Source organism: Eptesicus fuscus, chromosome 14 (genome assembly GCF_027574615.1).
Source record: "Eptesicus fuscus isolate TK198812 chromosome 14, DD_ASM_mEF_20220401, whole genome shotgun sequence".
Classification (NCBI taxonomy): domain Eukaryota; kingdom Metazoa; phylum Chordata; class Mammalia; order Chiroptera; family Vespertilionidae; genus Eptesicus; species Eptesicus fuscus.
In genome coordinates, this window is record NC_072486.1 from 16,459,483 (window position 1) to 16,479,900 (window position 20,418).

At 36.6% G+C, this 20,418-nt stretch overlaps 1 protein-coding gene across 9 annotated transcripts in view; it reads right to left on the minus strand.

Annotated features, from left to right (window-relative positions):
* The window catches only part of HDAC9 (histone deacetylase 9), a 379,234-nt gene extending 359,171 nt beyond the window's left edge, over positions 1–20,063 (minus strand). For 2 of the 9 annotated variants that reach the window (XM_028156068.2, XM_028156053.2), the window contains exons 1-4: positions 19,818–20,063; positions 15,971–16,112; positions 14,876–14,996; positions 12,529–12,650 (exon numbers count right to left, since the gene is read on the minus strand). In XM_028156068.2, coding sequence (XP_028011869.2) covers positions 12,529–12,650; positions 14,876–14,996; positions 15,971–16,112; positions 19,818–19,988 — 556 coding nt within the window. In that variant the 5' untranslated portion in view covers positions 19,989–20,063. Of the gene's footprint in view, positions 1–12,528; positions 12,651–14,869; positions 14,997–15,955; positions 16,122–19,817 lie in introns of all 9 variants that reach the window. The other 7 variants (XM_028156059.2, XM_028156043.2, XM_008148368.3 and 4 more) reach the window with 6 other exon arrangements.
* Positions 20,064–20,418: the final 355 nt, after the last annotated feature.

Consider the following 20,418-nt stretch of genomic DNA (forward strand, 5'->3'; position numbering starts at 1 on the left):
AGAGAATGTGGGCAGCCCCCGAAGCTGGAAAAGCCAGGAAACGGAATTTCCCCGAGAGTCTCCAGAGAGGAACATGATCCTGTTGACACCTCTATTTTAGCCCCGTGGGACTCATTTTGGACTTCTGACCTCCAGACAATAAATGTGTGATTTTAAGCAACTAAGTTTGTGCTAATTTATTACAGAAGCCATAGAAACAGTCCAAGGTTGGCATTGCATTGGAAATCTGAATATTCTAATGAGATCAGGTTTTACTGTGCTATATTTTTGTTGTATTATTTTTAGGTAAGAAAGTAGGATACTGAAGAAAACTATTAATGATATATACCCATCAATTAGCAAAAACACCAGGATGATACTTAACCTAAAATTAGTATTTACCACTTTATAACATAAAATCTCTCTATATAAAAGCCTAAGTGACCAGATGACTGGCCGGTAGCTATGATGCGCACTGACCACCAGGGGGCAGATGCTCAATGCAGGTGCTGCTCCCTGGTGGTTAGTGCACTCCCACAACCAACCTCCTGAGGTCCCTCACCACGGCCAGCCAGCCCTGATCATCTCTGATCGGGACTGGGCAAGATGGCCTGGATTGGCCCCAATCGCCGGCCAGGCCACGGGACCCCCACCCTTGCATGAATTCATGCACCGGGCCTCTAGTTTTCTACAAATGACAAATGTTTTAATAATATATTTGCTTATTTGTAAAAAAGATCCAAAGGAGAGGGGGAATAAAAAGAAAAAAAATATAGCTTTTTTACTTTTTTCAGCTAAAGTTCCATAAGGGTGTAAGTTAAGGATCATTTATTTTAACCCTAAAATGCTGAGAGTACTTTGTATATATTAAATAGCCCCAAAAAGCAAGCAATTTCCAAAACTCACTCAAGTGGGACCATGCTACTATTTTAAAAAACAGATTCCACTTGAGATATTAAATTATTAAGCCAAATAACTGTAGGAAAAGGCCTGTTTCTAAGAACAATTTCCCTTTCTAGTGCAAGGTAGGTAAAAAGAGGGGGGGGAGCTTAAACCTCTAATTAGCCACTTTCAAAATGTAGTCAATTAAAATATTTTCGTTTTTACATGGGATCTTTATGGTATCCCAGTGTCCTACAACTTAATCAGCTAAATAGAAAATGTAACCTCCCATCTGGTAAATCAATTGTTGTGTCCCACCATAACTCAACTAGACACTGAGGAAAACCATTGAAATGCTATTTCCTTTTCTTCAGAAGAGAATTATGTACAATTTCAGCATGCTTTGCATTTCTAAAAGTTAAAGTCAACAGGGAGGTATCACTCTCCTTTACGTGAGTTTCCCATGAGAAAATCAACAGCAAAATATAAAGCCTTTGCTGTTATTCATGAAACACTCCATAATACTAACTTGGCTTTAACCAGAACGTATTATTTGGCAGCTAAAACCTTTAATCAGAGTTGTGGTTTGAACAGGTTTTCACTGAATTTATGTTCCGTAGGCGCTCGAAGAACAACACTGTTTTTCTAACCATTTTATTCTATTTCAGGTGGTTTAAATGTTGTGCTTGAGCTAAGAGTGGGGGGAAAAAAAAAGAGAATGCTACTCTGATTCTCATTTTATTGGTTTTAATTATGATTGAACATTTCTGAACAAGTAGTAAGAGTAGTTAGATAAAAAGAATGAGACAAATACTGACTGAGCACTTGCTCTATTGCAAGGCTGGGTACTAGGTATTATGGAAGAAAAAACACATCTAAAATGATGATTGCGACTTTAAAAAAGAGAAAGAGCTGGTGGGGACTCCACCCAAACACACAGCCTTCCCCCCAGTATAACTGATCTCACTGTGAATGAGTGACTCGGGGCTGGTACAGGACCCAGCTGCTTAAGAGAGTTAGTCCTGGGATTTGCTCAGAGCTGTACTAGACGGAAAGAGCTTGCTTATTTTTGCTGTTCTTGTTAAGCTGTTAAGGGGTAAGCCTAGGGCTGTACTGGGTTATCCTAGTCACCATTTGACGGGAGCATTACTACTAGTATGTGTAAAGTCCAGCAAAACCAGGTCAGGAACTTATATTTCTAATAACAACATGTGAACATATTGAACTAGCATCATTTACTAGCATCTGGACACTCGAAAAATTCAGTTCAATGAACCTTCCAAATTCCCCCTCACCTTTTTGAAACTAAGCTAATTTATACTATTGGGTGCTTGTTACTTAAGAATTAAGAGTCCTGAAAATCTTAATTCTGCTCAGGCATTATATTTTCTCTGGGTTATGTGATGTGGAATGGTTCTAAGGCTAGCTCAGAGGGAAGAGTTTGCTGTGACTGATTAATGACTTGTGCCTTGGGGACTGCAGGGATTCTGTGACACTTCGGCCACATGTGTGCCTTCCTAGGTTTATTACTGTGCAGTACTATATGATAGTCTCTAGCTAGCAACATGTGGATATATAAATTTAAATTAATTAAAATTTGCCAACAAAAAATTATCTCCTCAGACACAACAATCATATTTTGTGTTCAATTTCAAGCGACTACATTGGCCCTGGCAGGGTTTGAATATCATCCCACACACCAAAAGGTTACAGGTTCAATCCCTGATCAGGGTACACACCTAGGTTGTGGGTTCAAAAACTGGTCTGTGTGTGTCAGGGAGGCAACTGATTTGTGTTTTTCTCTCACATCAATGTTCCTCTCTCTTCTTCCTCTCTCTCTAAAATCAATAAACATATCCTCAGGTAAGGGTTAAATAATAAATAAAGTGCCTACATCTGTCTAGTGGCTACTGAATTGGACAGGGTAGATATAGACCTTTTCATCATTACAGAAAATTCTTCTGGGCAGTCTTAGTGGTCGGCAAACTCATTAGTCAACAGAGCCAAATATCAACAGTAAAACGATTGAAATTTCTTTTGAGAGCCAAATTTTTAAACTTAAACTTCTTCTAACGCCACTTCTTCAAAATAGACTCGCCCAGGTCATGGTATTTTGTGGAAGAGCCACACTCAAGGGGCCAAAGAGCCGCATGTGGCTCGCGAGCCGCAGTTTGCCGACCATGGGTCTATACTATCTTCAAAGAATCCCCTCTGTACAACTGTAGTGGGCTAATAAATTCTCTATGGAAATTTATTGTGTTATCTATTTTAAAATAATGTAATATAATTAAAATAGATAATTCCAAATAAATATACTGGATATTTTTTTAAGTTAAATATATAACTAAAAAATAATATCTCAGTGTCTTTTCTTATCTGCATTCTTCAGGTGGTTTGAATCTTTGCTTTCACTCAAGAATGTTTATAACCTAGAAATGTGAAATAGTGGCTCCTCAAGAAGCAAGGTGGGTCAAGTGCTCAATTAAATTAACTTTCAATCCACTTTCTACTAACCAATACATGCGCCTCACTATCACAACTGTGAGCTCCTCAAGGGCAAAAACCCTTTTTACTCATATTGATGTCTTTAATTCCTACTAATAGGCCCAAAACAATGTGTGATTTGTTAGATAAGAAATAAATATGTTCAGTGGTTGAACGCTGACCTATGAACCAGGAGGTCAGGGTTTGATTCACAGTCTGAGCACATGCCTGGGTTGTGGACCCGATAGGCAGTGCGGGGCATGCAGGAGGCAGCCAATCAATGAGTCTCATCATTGATGTTTCTCTCTCTCCCTCCCTCTCCCTTCCTCTCTAAAATCAATAAAAATATATTTTTATAAAAAGAGAAAAAAAAAGAAATGGAGACGTGACAAAGTCTCAAAGACATTTTTATCATCCAATTGGGCAAAATAAGATAAAAGCAACAGTGTAAAATATGATATTTAATAATTTACATATGATTGCCAGCTTTTACTGCAAAAATTACAGAAAAAATGGCATACAGAAAAGGAAAATGTGAGAATCAATTTTTCATAAAAAATGACTTTTGAATTGATCTCATGTATGAATGGGTGGTAAAGAATGGAGGAACCAGTATAAATGTTGAAATAAAAAAAGCTCAAAAGCAAATAGTTTTCTAAAAGAAGAGATCATTAGAAATAAAGATAGCTTTGTACAAGTAAATTAAGACCATTTAATGAAAAATCTAGCATGCAGTGTAAAATGTTACCATGTGCTGCCTTAAATGTTAAGAAGGTTTTTGAGCAAACTGATAATGGTTTCTTCCAGACTTCTTCGCCATAGAGGACACTTTCATTTCCAAGTAGCTCAAAATTTAAAAGAAAATATAACCACAAATATTTCATCATTTATTTTGTCATCTTTTAATTTATTTCATTATCTATGTCTAGATATATATGTGCATATATTAGCGTGGGATAGTTTTCCAGTGTTTCAAGTTATATAATTGTGAATATTACAAATTAGGAGTCATTTTTCAATCATTCTCATGATTATACAACAGATGGCTAAATGCTTTTAAGTCTTAATTATTATTTTTTTGCCAATTATTCATTCCAATCTTATCTAAAATGTCCTGCCTATTTCTAATTGAGTGTTTTATGGGGAGTGAAAAATATGTCATTCGATTTTGCTACAGTTAATTAAAATGAATTTTAGATATAATTCTACAAAAGCACCATCATTTATTTCTTACTTATTCATTCTTCAAATCATTAACATTTTCCTATCTTACTCTTCTTCATAAAGCATGATGATATATTTGCTGTTAGACTTGTACACAATCTTAGAAATCATTTGTTCCAAATATTTTAATTAATTGAGAAATCAAATATCTTAAATCATTAAATGCTGTATTCAAGGTCATATATTAGTGACAGGGTTAAGAACACATATCTAGACTCTTTTTGCCACTTCAATTCTTTTACAATTTTACCATATAGCTACAATGAATAATTCCTACTACTAATGCCACACTATTATTAGTAACTCATACAGGCAATATATACTGAGATTGTCCTATGTCAGGCACTGTGCTGGGTACTTCCAGGGAGTAACTTCATTGCTTGCAGTAACTATGCAAGGGGAATATTTCCCTTTCTTGACACTTGAAAAAAACTGAGGCTCAGAGAAGTCCTGTAACTAGCTCATGATCACACAGCTCTAAGTGGTAACACTGTGGTGGAATTCTCAGCCAGATCTAACCCCAAACCATGAGATTACTCTCCATGCTTTGCCTTCCTCGTCTATATTAGCTTCTTCACACTAGTTTCCCCCACAAGCAAATAACTTGAGTTAGATTTTTCAGTGTTTACAAGGTTGATGAATTATCACACAAGTCTCAATTAATACTTGCTCTTAGCTCCAACTAGTCATCAAACATATTGCATACACAATCTGTGAGACCAACTTATTGACTGAACTGTTAAAGCATCTTGTTCTTTAATTCTAACCTAACCATAACTAACTTTTGAATAAAAAAAAAATTAGGGACATTATTTTTCTATTATGCTTTTTACAATTTCTATTTTAACTATATTTTTATTGTTGACACTATTACAGATGTCCCCATCTCACACTCCTCTTTACCCACCTGTACCCAGTCCCTGTCCCCACTTCCCTCCGGCCATCACCACGTGTCCATGGGTTATGCATATATGTTCTTTGGCAAACCTTTTCACTTTCTTTCATCCAGTCTTCCCCACCTCCTTCCCCTCTGACAGCTGAAAATCACATATAAATTTATGTTCTTTCTTTATCACAAGGAATCTTACTATTCTAAACCATTTAATTCTTGGGTAAATACTATAGTAATTTATTAATTGTAACATGCACAATCACCTTGTATAGCAAAAACATTGCTAGTTAAACTGTGAAATATTCACTAGACTCTCTCTGATTTCAGATATGTTGTTTAAAAAATGAGCATCTTAACCAGGGGTGGGGGTGGTAGGAGAGGTTATTAGGGGGGATAAATGGTGATGGGGAAGGAGACTTGAATTGGGGTGAATACACAATACAATATACAGTTGAAGTAGTATAGAACTGTACACTTGAAATCCATATACCCTAATAAATTCAATTAAAAATAAAATAATCAAAGTAAATTTTAAAAATGAATATCTTTAAAATCAATGAGATATGGTAGTTTAAAGTTGACAGCATGCAATAACATATGGGAAAACTTAAGCTGAGAAACTCTAAGAAAGAATCAAAAGGAAACAATTGAAATAAAAAGCACTGAAACAAGGAATGCCTTTGATGGGCTCATCAGTAGACTGGACATAGCTGAGGAAAGAAGCAATGACCTTAAAGACAAGTGAGTAGAAGAAATTTCCCAAGCTGAATGGCAAAGAAATAATAACAGAATACCCCAGAACTCCTGGACAATTACAAAAGATGTAACATATGCATGATGGGAATCTCAGAATAACAAGAAGATAAAGAACCAAGAGAATATCTAAATAATGGCTGGAATCTCAGGGAACATGAAGCAGTATAAACACCAAAATCAAAACACCTAGGCATATAGCATAGTCAACTGCAGAAAACCAAAGATAAAGAGAATATGCTCAAAGAAACCAGAAGATATTAGAAAGCAACTTGCCTACAGAGTAAGAAGGATGAGAATTACATCAAATTTCTTGTCAGAAACCATGCAAGCAAGAAGAGAATAGAGTTAAGTGTTTAAAGTGTTACAAGAAGAAAACTCAGCAACCTAGAATTCTGTATTCAGTGAAATTATCCTTTAAACAAGAAGTAGAAATAAAAGTTTTTGCAGATAAATAAAAAGTAAGGAAATCTGCTGCCTATAGACTTTCTTTCTTTATCACAAGGAATCTTACTATTCTCAACCATTTAATTCTTGGGTAAATATTAAAATAAGTTCTTCAGCAAGGGAAAAAATAAGATACAGGTCAAAATTCAGATCTATATAAAGGAAGGAATAAATGAGTGTAAAATAAAATATTTTATTTTTCTTATTTTTCATTGATATAATAGGTTGTTCAAAATAATAATAATATCAACAATTTATTGGGTGATTTTAGCTTATGGAACAGTGAAGTTAACAACAGCAATATTATAAAGGATGGGAGAGAGGAACTGGGAATACCTGTTATAAGGTGTATATATATATATAAAATTTCTCTTTTGAGTTTGAAGTACACATTTACATCTAACCCACTTACAAATAATATTATACTGCTTTATAGTATGGTACCTTATAAGAGTATGTTATAGTAGGCCCTGAAATGCCTAGAAGGGCTCTATCCCCTTCTTTAAAAAAAATCTATTTTTATTGACGTCAGAGAGCAAGGGAGAGGAAGAGAGAGACAGAAACATCAATGATGAGAGAGAATCATTGATCAGCTGCCTCTTGCATGCCTCACACTGTGGATGGAGCTCACAAACCAGTCATGTGCCCTGACCAGGAATCGAAACGTGACCTCTTACTTCATTGGTCAACACTCAACCATGGAGACACACTGGCCAGGCTCTATCCCCTTCTTGACATTAGCATTGCAAGTTGCACATAGCTTAAAACACAAATGTTTTTCACTTTCTCCTGAATTTACTTGTTTTATCAATAAAGGTTACAATGTAAGACTTTAAAAACTTTCCAACAGTAAGAGATTTAGTTTTAACCTAATGCAAATAAGTGAAACTCAAAGAAGATAAAAAATATGAACAATAAAATGGCAATAAATACATATCTATCAACAATTGAATCTACAAACAAAATGAACAGGCAAATGAACAGGCAGAACAGAAACAGACTCCTTGATACAGAGAACTTTTTGCTGGTTGCCAGATGGGAGGGGTGTTGCACGGGATGGGCAAAGAAGGTGAAGGGATTAAGAAGTACAAATGGTTGTTACAGAATAGGATGGGCATAAAAAGTACAGCATAGGGGATATAGTCAACAATATTCTAATAACTAGGCATGGTGCTAGGTGGGTACGGGATTTATAGGGATGATCACATTAAGCTATGTAATGCCTGGTCACTGGGGTCTACCTAAATACAAACATACATACATACATACATACATACATACAAACAAAAAACTATTAAGTACTCTCTAAGTCCTAGAAATGTGATCCAAAGTGCATACCATGCATTACTCAACTGAATTCTCAAAACAACTGTGTGAACCAAGTGCAACAATTATTCCCACTTTACAGATGAGAATTGTGGCCTAAAGAGATCGAGCATATTTCCCAAGATCGAGGATCCAGATTTCAAACTGGTAGATGGATTCAAAGCCTGTGTTACTACGCCACACTGCTTCTCAATTCTGGGAAAACTGGTGCGAATTTATCACAAAGAACATATTTCAATGATTCTTGCCAATGTTGTGGCAAGAAGAATTGCCACAACAATGGAAGTGAGAGTCCTAAGACATAAAAAGCGTTGCCCTTTTTGTCATTCTGGACTAAGACTGTAGGTGAATATTTTTAGGAGCAAAAGTGCCATCTGTGCAGAAATGTGTGTGCGTGTCCAGATGTGCACACACACACCTCTGTGTATTGTGAGAAAGACAGAGAACTAGAGAGAGAAGAAGATGACAGAAAGGTTTTAAAACATTAAAAAAAAATCTCCTGGGTATTTATTCTGGATTATAATAATTCGAATGGGTTACCAAAGTACCACAACATAAATTCCAACTGCTTTACTGAGGGGAATATATTTCATCTCCGCCTTCGTTCCAATTTACTGGATGTGGAAAATGACATTGGCCTTCCAAAGCCTTAACTTATGTTTGGACCCTTTCCATCTCTGAGTCTTATTCTAGGGCTGCTGACCATTAAAGTGAATATTTCAGTGGGGCTGGAACAGTCTTATTAGCCTAAGCCAAGCTTTATATGGCTTGTGCACTTTAAGAGGTTAATCTTGCCAGCCAGCTCACTTTGTTCAGAAGTATTAAATGGAAAGACTGCAACATTCAAAGAAAGGCAAAGTTCACTGGGTAAGACCCCAATAATATAATGGAGCGTAAAACCTCTAGAACTTTTTACCATAATGTTTTATGAGACATATGCACACACTCGTTGGAACAGAATCTACGTCAAGTGGTTTTGAAGGTCAGTTCAAAGTCACCACATACGTACTATCTTTGTTAGAATTATGGACTATTTCAAAAGTGTCTGGACCCAGAAGCTTTCTTTCCCTAGTTTTTATAGTTTACTATCTGTCCAGCAATATACTATATTAGGGGGGAAAAGTCACCTACTATAGCATGATATTATTTGCAGCCAAACCAGAAAGCTCAGTAAAATATTCCAAACTTCAGTATCAACAAATCCTTGGGTTAAAGAATGAAAAGTATCACAGAGTGTAATTCTAACAGGGAGTGCTACTTGAAGTAAGGGCCATAAGAAAAAAAATAAAAACTAAAAACAATTCTTTTATTCTCACATTCACAACCAATTATAAAGGTGTTTGATGTTCATTGCTAAGAAAGGAGCAAAAGACTCTCAATTCCTCCCTTTGAGAGAACTGTGGTTTAGAAATGGGCCTGATTAGAGCTACCTATTCTATTCCTGTCATTCTGATGTTTCCAAAATGCTCAAATTGTATGAGTTACTATGATTCTCCTAAGGGGAAGGAAGTAAAGGTCCACTTTGCATGACAAAGGTCAGATTTCTGCAGGCAAATGAGACTCCATGGTTGACTTATTCCTAGGTTGTCACTGTCTGGTTGGTTCCAAAGAGGTCAAGAGAGGTTCCAAATTGTGTTCACTGCTTAAGGGACACCCCTGAGGCCACATTTTAAAGGTCATTAAGATTTTCTTACTCTGGTTTCAGCTTTACTCCCTCAAATCTTGCCAACACACACTGGTAGTTCAGTACTGATGTGGGTTAAAAGGAAACTGAAAGAATTTAGTATATTCTGATCAAAAGTTAGAAAGTCCACTTATTTAAGAACTTCCTTTAAATCTAAGATTCAGTTCAATGATCTTCAAGTAGACCACAGAGGATGATACTCAGGTCCCAACAGAAAAGCTTGACTCTATTATAACTGCCCTGGCATCTACACTATATGATCAACGCCATTACTCGAAATTTCACTTAATATGATGTAGCCTTCTGCAAAAATTATACATACAGTCTCCCCATCATCACACATGTTTAACTATGTTAAATTTTTATTACTTTCTTTTGTAATAACTCTTGGGTCACTAAAATACAACAAATGCTGAACTGAAATTATTATTTGAGTGTATTTCGATGTTCTTTTCTTTAGTACAAATATATATCTGACCTTTCTCACAGTGGAATGAAAATACACTCGATGAATTATATTTATAAAAGTTGGAAGAGTTCTGCCTATTGTAACTAATGAAGGGTATCTCTAAGTATTTTAGACAATGTGTGGAAAATATCTGTATTTAATTACATAATACTTTTCTTAGATCATGGGAATTGAATTATGGAATATTCTGAAGCCCCTATAGAGATAAAAGTATTAATGGTTGTTCAAGAATTCTAGCGGTACAATGCTAGAAAATATTTAGTTTTACAAATCAATGGCCTGACCCTTCATAAGTATCAGATTTTCAATAGAAAAGGAAGAAACTTAAAATACTGGGCAAACATAGACACAGAAAATGTCTTTCATCTTGGTACAGTTTTGAATGAAATTCTGTAACATATTGTGAACAGGATTTCTCTTTTAATTTTGTTGGGGATGAGAATGGCTAAAAGAATGAATTAAGAGCTTGCTATTCATTCTTCTGAGAGGAAAAAATCCTAAACGGTTCTCATGGAAACAATGGGACACAAAGTATGGTTTTTTTGTACTTGTCCTACAGTATTAAAAACATCAGATTTTCTTTCTGGATGCTTACTGATTCCAAAGGCCACTTCTTCTGCAGTCAGTTTTCAATCTCCCAGTGGAAAGAACACAGTCAAAGGCTGTGTGCACAGCAGGGTGGAAGGCCTTCTCTGTGAATGTAACTGTATCACTCATCAGTAACCTCCTGCCATAAGGGGACTTGTGTTTTCTTTCCTTTCAGTGACTCCATGGGCTCTTGAATGCCAGTCACGGCCCGGAGACCTGGGGCCATATCCACATAATCTCTGTCAATAGTTCCTACACAAGCCATTGGTGCAAGCAAATGTCAAGGCTGCAGATCAAAGACCGCACATTCTAAAACTCATGTCCTTTATGGATCGATTTTCATAAACTGGACTCTGTATTTTAGAAACACGTGGAGACTCACTCTTGGCTTTCTTCCTTTTATCCCAGAGACGTTTATTTATATAAAAGGCAATCTGATTTGTAGATAATTGTGTTAAATTCTGATGCAATACATAAAATTCATTCTTCCCTTTGCATAACCTTCTTGAAGTATTTTACCGTATCTATTGTTTTATAGAAATGGTGACATAGTTGGGTTATTAAAAGAAAAAAAAAGACATGGATTGCTTTGCAATATTGACAATCCTTCCCAGTGCCTGGTACAATAGACATTAAGTAATACATTCTTACTCATGATTGATTTTTAAATCTTCATTTTGCTACAGGTAAATTATATGGGAGAAAATAGCTTCAGCATGTGTTTTTACAATGTATATCCATTCTAAGTATTCAAAATTGCTTGGGAAAATAAATATAATTAGTTAAAATCATTTTCTCTCCATGGATTTCATATACAAATTACACTGATCTATACTTCTTCAAGTAGACCTGAGTAAAATACAATGGACCAAATTATCTTCTATGAATACCTGTTCAGATCACACTGTGGATATAAAATTTTTTAAATTCACAACTTTCTCTAAAGAGCCATATTTGAAAGAAATAACACAATTTTGAACAAAATGTACATGAATGCTATTTATGCTTATATCTTGCTAAAGTCTTAAAATATATTTATTTATTATAGAGGTAAGAGCATTTAACATGTTAAATATCCACACATCAGAGGGCTCACAAAGGAGAAAGAGATGTTGAAACAAACACAGGCTTTACAGCCACAGGGCTGCTGGCTAAATTCCAAATGGAAGCTGCACTGTCCCAGGTCCCCAAGGCCCATTTTAATAGAATTACATAAGGTTATTAGGTACAAAACTTACTCTGCGTTCTCTTGTGATCTGCGAGACATTAGGCAAGTCACTTACTCGGGAGGTAGCTTTGGCCTTATCTATTTTCCCCACTTAAACAACTGAAATGTAAGGTCTTTAAAACCTTAAAAAAGAAAACTTTATTATTCCCATTTTTGCGGTAAATGACTGAGGCTCAGGAGAAAACCAGAGAAATGGTGAAAATTACAGAGATCCTCATTAATGGAAAAAATCAGAATTTTCTGAAAAATCAAATTTCTATTCCCCTTAATGTTATCCTTCATTGCTAAGAAGATAACCTGACTAAAATCCAAATATGATAAACTTTTAAATTACAAAAGGTACTTCAATTACAGATTGAATTCACTTTGTAACAACAGGGGTGTGTGTGTGTGTGTGTGTGTGTGTGTGTGTGTGTGTGTACATGTGCGCATGCCTGCAACCAAACACACACTTGTTAATGCTGAGGCCATGGGTGCAGAGGGCATAATAGCTCTCTGATTCAAATCCTTTGACTTTCCTCTAGAGGCAAAATGAAAGTGCAGGTATGTGATGGAAGAACAAACCCACTTACCAGTTTTCCGGAGGGGGAAATCATCCTTTGCATCTTGTGCTCCTGGTAATGTGTATTTGTAGGACGGAGATGTTCCACTCAGGGGTGGAGAGCTTTGATCCAATGATGTATGGTGGGCAGCCCTAGAAGAGAAAAGAAGGGTCACCACTTGCACTGGAGTTTTTCCTGCCTGTTGGTCAGCAATAATCAGTTGCACATGCTGTACACGTGTCTCAGCTGTGTTTATGTTCTTTCTTTTTAGTGTGTACAAACCACAGCCTCATGTAACCGAGTTCACGTGTTACGCAATGATTCAGGATCCCCAAGAATGCCCATGTGTGCTTGGTCACATAGTCACACAGAAGAGTTTGTTTTATTGAAGGAGAGAATTTACCACAAGCCTGAGTTGTGATCATCTGAGATTACTGTGTGTGTTTTCTTAAGAGCCCTACTAGTGAAAAAGTCATCCTCCGAATCCTTTTTAGTCAATAATGTAGAACAACCAAGGTCAAAGCAATCACATGGAAGCACTTCATTTTTGAAATTGCTAGCTAGTACATGAAAGTGCACGAGAAGCTTTTCTACGGAAAAGACAGCACGGTGGCGGCCTCAGGTCTCTTATACCAGTCCAAGGTGAAGACTGGGGACCGCTTCCTTCTTCAATACAAAACTGATTTTTTAAAATGTTTTCTCTCTTCTGCATAAATACAGGGAAAGAGATGCAATTGTGTGACTGGAGAATAGTTTACAGGACTAGCCAGTGGATGTAAACATCTCTAATTTTTATATATGAAGAAAACAACGGATAGGGCCTGTTATCACCAACAAGGTGGTTATTCTACTGGGATTCATCTGAATTGCATTCTCAAGAATTAACTGGTTTAAAGGTATTTCACCTTGCAAAAAAGTATTAAATTCAGATTCCATAATTCCTAGAACTTTACCCAGCACCATATGGCTCAGTTGGTTGTATACCAACAAAGTTGCAGGTCCGGTCGGGGTTTGAACAGGAGGCAACTGAGATATTTTTTTCTCACTTTGATATTTCTCTCTCTCCCCCTTCCTCTCTCCAAAAATCAACGAACATATTCTTGGCTAAGGATTTTAAAAAGTCTCTCTTCTTAAAGTAGGCTTTAACTAAGAAAGAATATGAATTCTTTATAAATTATGTTTGTAATTTTAGGTAATAAAACTGCATTTCTTTTTAAAGACTGTGATGTTAATTGAACATTTGAAAGTTGTCTTTCTGGATTGGTTTCTCAAGTGAACTGAAATACATGATAGAAATTATGATTACCACTATATTTATACAGCATCTGCCTCTGTTACCTTTCTTGGGATGCAGAGAAGGGCACATACTTATAAAATATAAGTACAACAGGCCTTATATTTTAAATAGAATTCCTGGGATGCTTACAATTTCATTATAACAGAGTAATCAAATATTTACTCCTTTATCCTCATGATGTGAGAGACTGAAAATATGTAAGGGCAAAATCCTATGGTCATGAAGCAAAAATTTATAAAATGAGAGAAATTAAACTTTTATGTATTAGTCTATAGCCAAATATGCTTTGCCTGTAAGTTTGGTCCTGATTTTGAAAAACACCTCCTGCTTTATGTTTTGCAGAAAGAATTGTGTACTATACAGTATCTCTTTACTGGACTTGGGGAAACATGTCCATAAAAACTGCAATCCCACAATATCTTACATGGCCCACTGCGTGCCAGAAGCCAGTCTACTCTCATTTCACAGGGAGAGAAGAAACCGGGTGATGTGCACAGGGATAAAGCAGGCACTGAAGACTTCGATTTATTTAGTTACCATCCTTCACTTTCTTTCCCTTCCCTTTCTATGTTTTAAATTAAAAAAGAAGTCTGGACTTTTAAAAAATAGCTCAGCTCTCCATCTTCTATCAAGCCAAGTAAAATGAAATCTCAACCTGTCAAATGTTCAGAAATTACTGTAAAGATATCAGAGGCGCCGTCTGAGACTGGAAACATGCAAAGTATGGATTCATTTCTAGGCCCCATCCCATGCTTGTCAGTTTACTCATCGAGGAAAGAACATATATCCTTCCTGGCCCTCAAGATGATACCCGCTGGCATTTAGTAAGCCCTGCCCTCTGTGGCACACTTTACCACATTATTTCATAGGACTCCCCCAGCAGGCTGAGAGGGCTGGTTCTGTGATTAGCCTTCATTTACAGAGAAGGAAACTGGATGGCAGAGAATTCAAGAACTTGACCCAGCACCACATGGCTGGGAACCGGCAAGCCCCAGATCGGGGCCCAGGTGGGCCGAGTACACAACCTGTGTTCTTCATCCCTGGGTAATGAAAACAGCTGAACACTGCACATACGTGTACCAGAGCTTGGGATGGCGGCTCGCGGAATGATTTTTTCCATTAGTTGGAGTGTCTTTTGTTGCTGATTTACTCAACAGGAATTCTTGAAGCTTCTGCTTTACTTCTGTACTTGCCACTGCCCCTGAAACACACGCGGACAGAAACAGATGCTGACTTAAGAGCTGTGTCTTTTCATGCTTCTAAGGTATTTAGCAAACATTAAGAAGTAACACCACTGGTCACAGCATGTGAAGTTTTCCTATCACAAGAAGAAACCAGAGTCTACACGGGCGTTAGAAAATGGCACAGGAAGTGTTTGTAACTCCTGATTAAACTGCCAATTTTCAAAAGACCTTCGATGATTTCCTTAATTGCTTTTGCAGAGAGGGGAGTCCCAGAATTAATACTAACTTTTTTTCTAAGCTTTAACAACATACTGCTGGGAAACAAAACACTGCCCTTTAAAAATCAAGAATCTCGGGGAACCCTATAAGTGACTAAACGCATCAAATGATCTTTTTGAATCATTATTTTGAAAAACCAACTTTAAAAAAAAGCCTCTTTTGAGCATTAAACAAATAAATCTTGCTGACAATTCCGGTTCAACTCATCCAGTTTTAAACCTTGCGACACCCTGATTTTGAACTGACCTCATTGCAAGGGAATTATTTGGATCTGTCTCCCTCTTGTGGATAGCTTTTTATTTTTACAAATGTTCTGCCTTAAATCTTTCCAAGGTCTCACTACTCAAAAACTAAATAGAGGCCAGACTGGACTCACAGAGCAATTATTACATGAGCCAGAGAAAGGTTATGCTTAAACAGTACAGCAGAGCTGGATTGCTTTACTGTAAACATTATTTCTGAAATTCAAAAAAGTAGAAATTAGTATATTTGCTGAACAATGCCTTGTTTACGCCCTGAGATGCTTTGCACACTGAATGCAGAGAGCTGACAGGCGAGGTCAAAGCTTTACATTCGAGTCTCTAATTTATTCTTATAGTTTAATGCAGGCAATCTTGACAAATTCAATTCCACTCTTTCTCAGGCTTCTTTCTGCAGGACAATGGGCAAAAGGGGAGGGAAGGGGGTCATCTTTTACCCTGGTGCCTCTTACTTTCTCGTCCTCTCTCTTTGCCTCTGAGAGGAGGAAGCTGCTGTTCTCTGCGATGCCTCTCTACTTCCTGTTCTTGCCTCTGCTGCTCCAGTTTCTGCTCCTTTTCTAGGAGTTCTTGTTGCTGTTTTATGGCTAGAAGTTCCTGTTGCAACTTACGAGAAGAGAAAGACATGAGAGTGTGCACTTTCCTTAAGCTTCATTGTCATCACTGACCAAAATCAAAATGCTGGGAGCTTTTAGAACTTGCTTGGATTTAGTTGACATGTTTACCCATTTTTCTGGTAAATTATTAAAGTCTAGAGGCAAGCATCGAATGCCATAGATGGTCTTAACGTCATCCATAAGGTCATTTTTAGGGAGTTTCATGACCTGTCAAAAATCATTACCAAATTCACTCAGATCTTTAGTTCCCTGAGTAGCTTTTCTTTGTCCTCTGAAATATACAAACCCAGGCAAAGGCAGGAACTGTCCAGAGTCTACTTTACCACTTCTCCCCCATTATAAATAAACAACTGAAATCTTCCATTCCTGTCCCAAGAAATAGAATGAATATTAACTGAATAGAATGATGAGAAACGAGTTAATTTTGGGGGAAGTATACCTGAAATAGAATAAGTGCTAAGAATTTCAAAACCTTACAGAGAAGATTCTCAATGGATTAATGCAACCTATTATCCACCGTAGGCTCTTTTCTCAAAACAGCAGAAGACCGAGCACACAAAAATCTTCAGATGAGAGAGACTGATCAAGAAGAAATCACTTCCAGTAAACTGCACTTTAATGCACTGTGGTTTGCTTGTCTGCATCCCTTGATTTCGTTTCCAAACAATGAATAACATGAATAGGAAGCATTCTTAATAACTGTTGCAAGATGTCAGCTCTCCCTCAGAGTGAGAATTTGATATCTATGAATAATAGGAAACATGCCCACTGAGGAATAAGTAAAGACTGTGAGTTCTACTTAGATTCTGACATTACCAGATACGCGATCCAGGCAAGTTACTAAACTACACAGAGCCTCGGTGCCTCACACATAAGACAGATTAATAATTGCCCTCATACATCATGCCCATAACGAACATGAAATTTAGTTTGTAAGTTTGAACCATACTACTTTTAATTATTATCACTATTTTTAACTCTCAATACCAATGAAGTTAGTCAATATGCTGTTTATATTAGGTAGTGACCCAAAGCTATGAAATGTATGATCAAAAGTATAACAGAATACAAATGAAAAGCACTGTGGAATGGCAGCGTTAGGCAATGTGTTAACTATGATAGCGTCACCTCTACCAGAAAGATAGGGTTAGAAGCATCTCTGGGTACGCTTTATATTAAATCTTTGTCATTTTGGATTTGCTACACCAGTCCTTTATTGGGTGTTTTTAGATATTCCATTGTAACAGAAAAACTCAGAACTTTGCTAAAATTCTGCCTTGAATATGAATTCTGTACAGATATTAGGATTGGTTAAATAGATTCAGTTGTTCACCCAAACCCCAATAGAATTGAAATTTAATCAATCTTAGGAATCTAGAAAGGCTCTAAATTTAATTTCCATAGCCACCACTCATTATTGAAGGCTATAGGAATGGGGCTGAAAAAAACAGAAATAAAATGTCATCCCTCCAGTTTCAGACGTTTTGGTCCAGGGGACAGGCATGATTGGGAAGCTCTGAAGACAAACAAGGCAGGACTACAAATACTGGAACCACCAGCCACTGTCTGTGTGGCCCTAAGCAGGTTAGAGTATTTCTCTCTGCCTCAGTTTACTAGGTAGAAAAATGGGATAATAGCATCTAACTCAGCAGATGTTTATTATAGAAGCCAAGGATTCAAGTGCTAACATAAATGAAGCCTCATGAATTGTCTTCCTCATTAAAATCAAATCAAAATGAATGCTAAAATCATCAATTTTTAGCTTTACCCATAAATAAATGGAAAACAATAGCAATTTTGAAAAGCAAAAAACTTCTTAAATGTAAAATCTTATGTCTGCCTTCAGTTTCTGAGAAAACAATTTATTGTCTTGGGAAATCATTTTTAAGTTAAATTTACCTTTAGCTACCTCAGAGTCACTTTTTCTCCCAAGAGCCTCCTCTTTCTAATATTTTCCAGGTGTCAGTAAACCAACCATGTTACTTTGCTTAGGCCAAAGTAACAATTAATTACCTACTTGCTACTATTAATTTTTGAGTAAACTGAAATAAGAAATTCATTTAAAATGTTATATTCATGTTTACAATTACAAAAGACATCAAATGTGAATGAAAAGGAGTAACTGAAGTAGGCAGGGACTTATCAGTATTGCCCTGTACTTAGGGCAACATGACTCGCCTATCAGAGCAGAATGAACCACACAGTTACCTAAACCTTAAACAATGGCGAAAAACATAAACTTTACTCATCATCATTGCCATCTGAATGTGCCTCGAATGATGAAGGAGATCTAAACATCAATTTTCCTATTATTGTTTCAAAGGTCAAGAAATAATGCTTCAGAATCATTAAAAAATAAGTCTATAAACTAAATGAAGGTCCTATTATTACAAAATATAGCCATGTATGACTGATTCCACATGAGACCCCAAACAAAATCCTCACTCTTATTCTTAAGGTATCCTGTAGATCAATAAATTGCAAGAGTTCGTTTAGTAAAGTTCACTGGTAAAAGAAAAATTTTATTATGGCTTATATTAGGTGTTGAAGAATGTTATTTTGGAAAATAAGATAAAATAGACCTTTCAGTCTAAGGAAATATCCTATAAAATAAGGGATACAGGGAAGAAGAGAGCATTTTTACCTTCCCAGACACTGTAATATTAATGTGGTAAAATGGTATAATATTAATGTAGTTATCTATATTAACTCCATAGAAATGTGCTGTTATTTGATATGTGAGCAATAGATTGAGCATCTATAATTTATCATATTAATAAAATAACATATTTAAGTCATTTTGAAGGAATTGAACATAACATGAATATTTTATTATAAATATTTGCTGCTGTAGAGTTCTGTCATAATACATTCAAATTAGACATCTATTCAATCAGACCAAAATAGGTTTTTTTAAATGTCTTTGTCAAGAAGTTGAAAAACATTTCATAAACAAAGCTAAAGTAATACTTATTTCTGAAGATAAAAGGGAAGAAATAGGTACATAGACATTTAAAATAACCTGACAAGAAAATAACCCATCATAAAAAATTATGGGACATGGACCTATTTCTCCTCTTAGAATAATTTAAACAACTTGAGTCTGAAATTGTCTACAACTGCTGACACTCTTTCAATAAATTATAATCTGTAGTCCATTAGACTCATAAAAATACTGAAAATATTTGTATCAGTTTCTTCATATAATTCTCCTGAGCTTTTTATGTTATTGTTTCTAATGTATACAGTATGAGGTCTTTTTCATAAGAAACATTAGGGGGAAAAATAAGTGACTGAGTTATCCTTTCTGATAAATAATATAAGCAGATTCTTTATAGATACATAAAATGAGCCTTCCGAGGCTAATGATTCTTACTGGTGAGAATAGATGGGGCAAATGAACAAAATCGTGCCATAGAGAATCTTTCAAAAGGGTGGGAGGCTACTATTCCCTACTATTGATGCTGTAAACTGAAAGATAAAGAGTGGTAGAGGCCCCTTTAAGAAGCAAAGCAGGTGTTTAGTTAGACTTCCTAGCACTTACCAAGGTTTCCCCCAGTGCAACCACCATTTCCTCCAAGCCCTACTTGCATGTGTAAACAACAGGGAACCATCCCCTCAGTGCTCCATCTTCCGCCCAGGGCCCCCTGAGTGCAAAGGTCAGAGGCAGGGACACATTTGCTACCTTGATGTGCTCCTGAAGCTGGGCCTGGTGCTGCCGGGTCAAGTTCTCGTGCTGCTTCTGAAATTCGGCAATCAGGAGCTGCTTCTGGATCTGCTGCTGTTGCTGGATGAGGAGTAGCTCCTGCTGCAGCTGCTTCTCCCGGACCACAGGGTCCACCACGGGCATCATCATCCTGAGGTCCGTCCGCAGGTCTAAAGGGGAGATGGGCTCCAGGCCCACAGGAACCTCCGACTTTACATCCACTGGAGAAACAGGAGGGGGGGGGGGGGCGGGGAGGAAAGGAAAGGATGATAAGAGATGTGTCTGTGTCCAAATCAATATTGAACATAGACAAAAAGGAAGACACTATACCCGTGCAACAAATTTTACACCAACAAATCTAGTCTTTTTTTTTTTTTCAATGATGGTAACAGGTCTTTTGTATATCAATTTTGATAATATGTACCATATGCTAATTCCCCCCACCCCCAGCAATTGGTACTCTGCCTTGAATCGTCCACATTTCCCCTGTTCAAAGAGATGATTCCAATTATTTAAAGGCATCAAAGTTGTTCATAAAACGTATTCTACTGGATCACTTACAAAGGTCAAGTTAACTTAG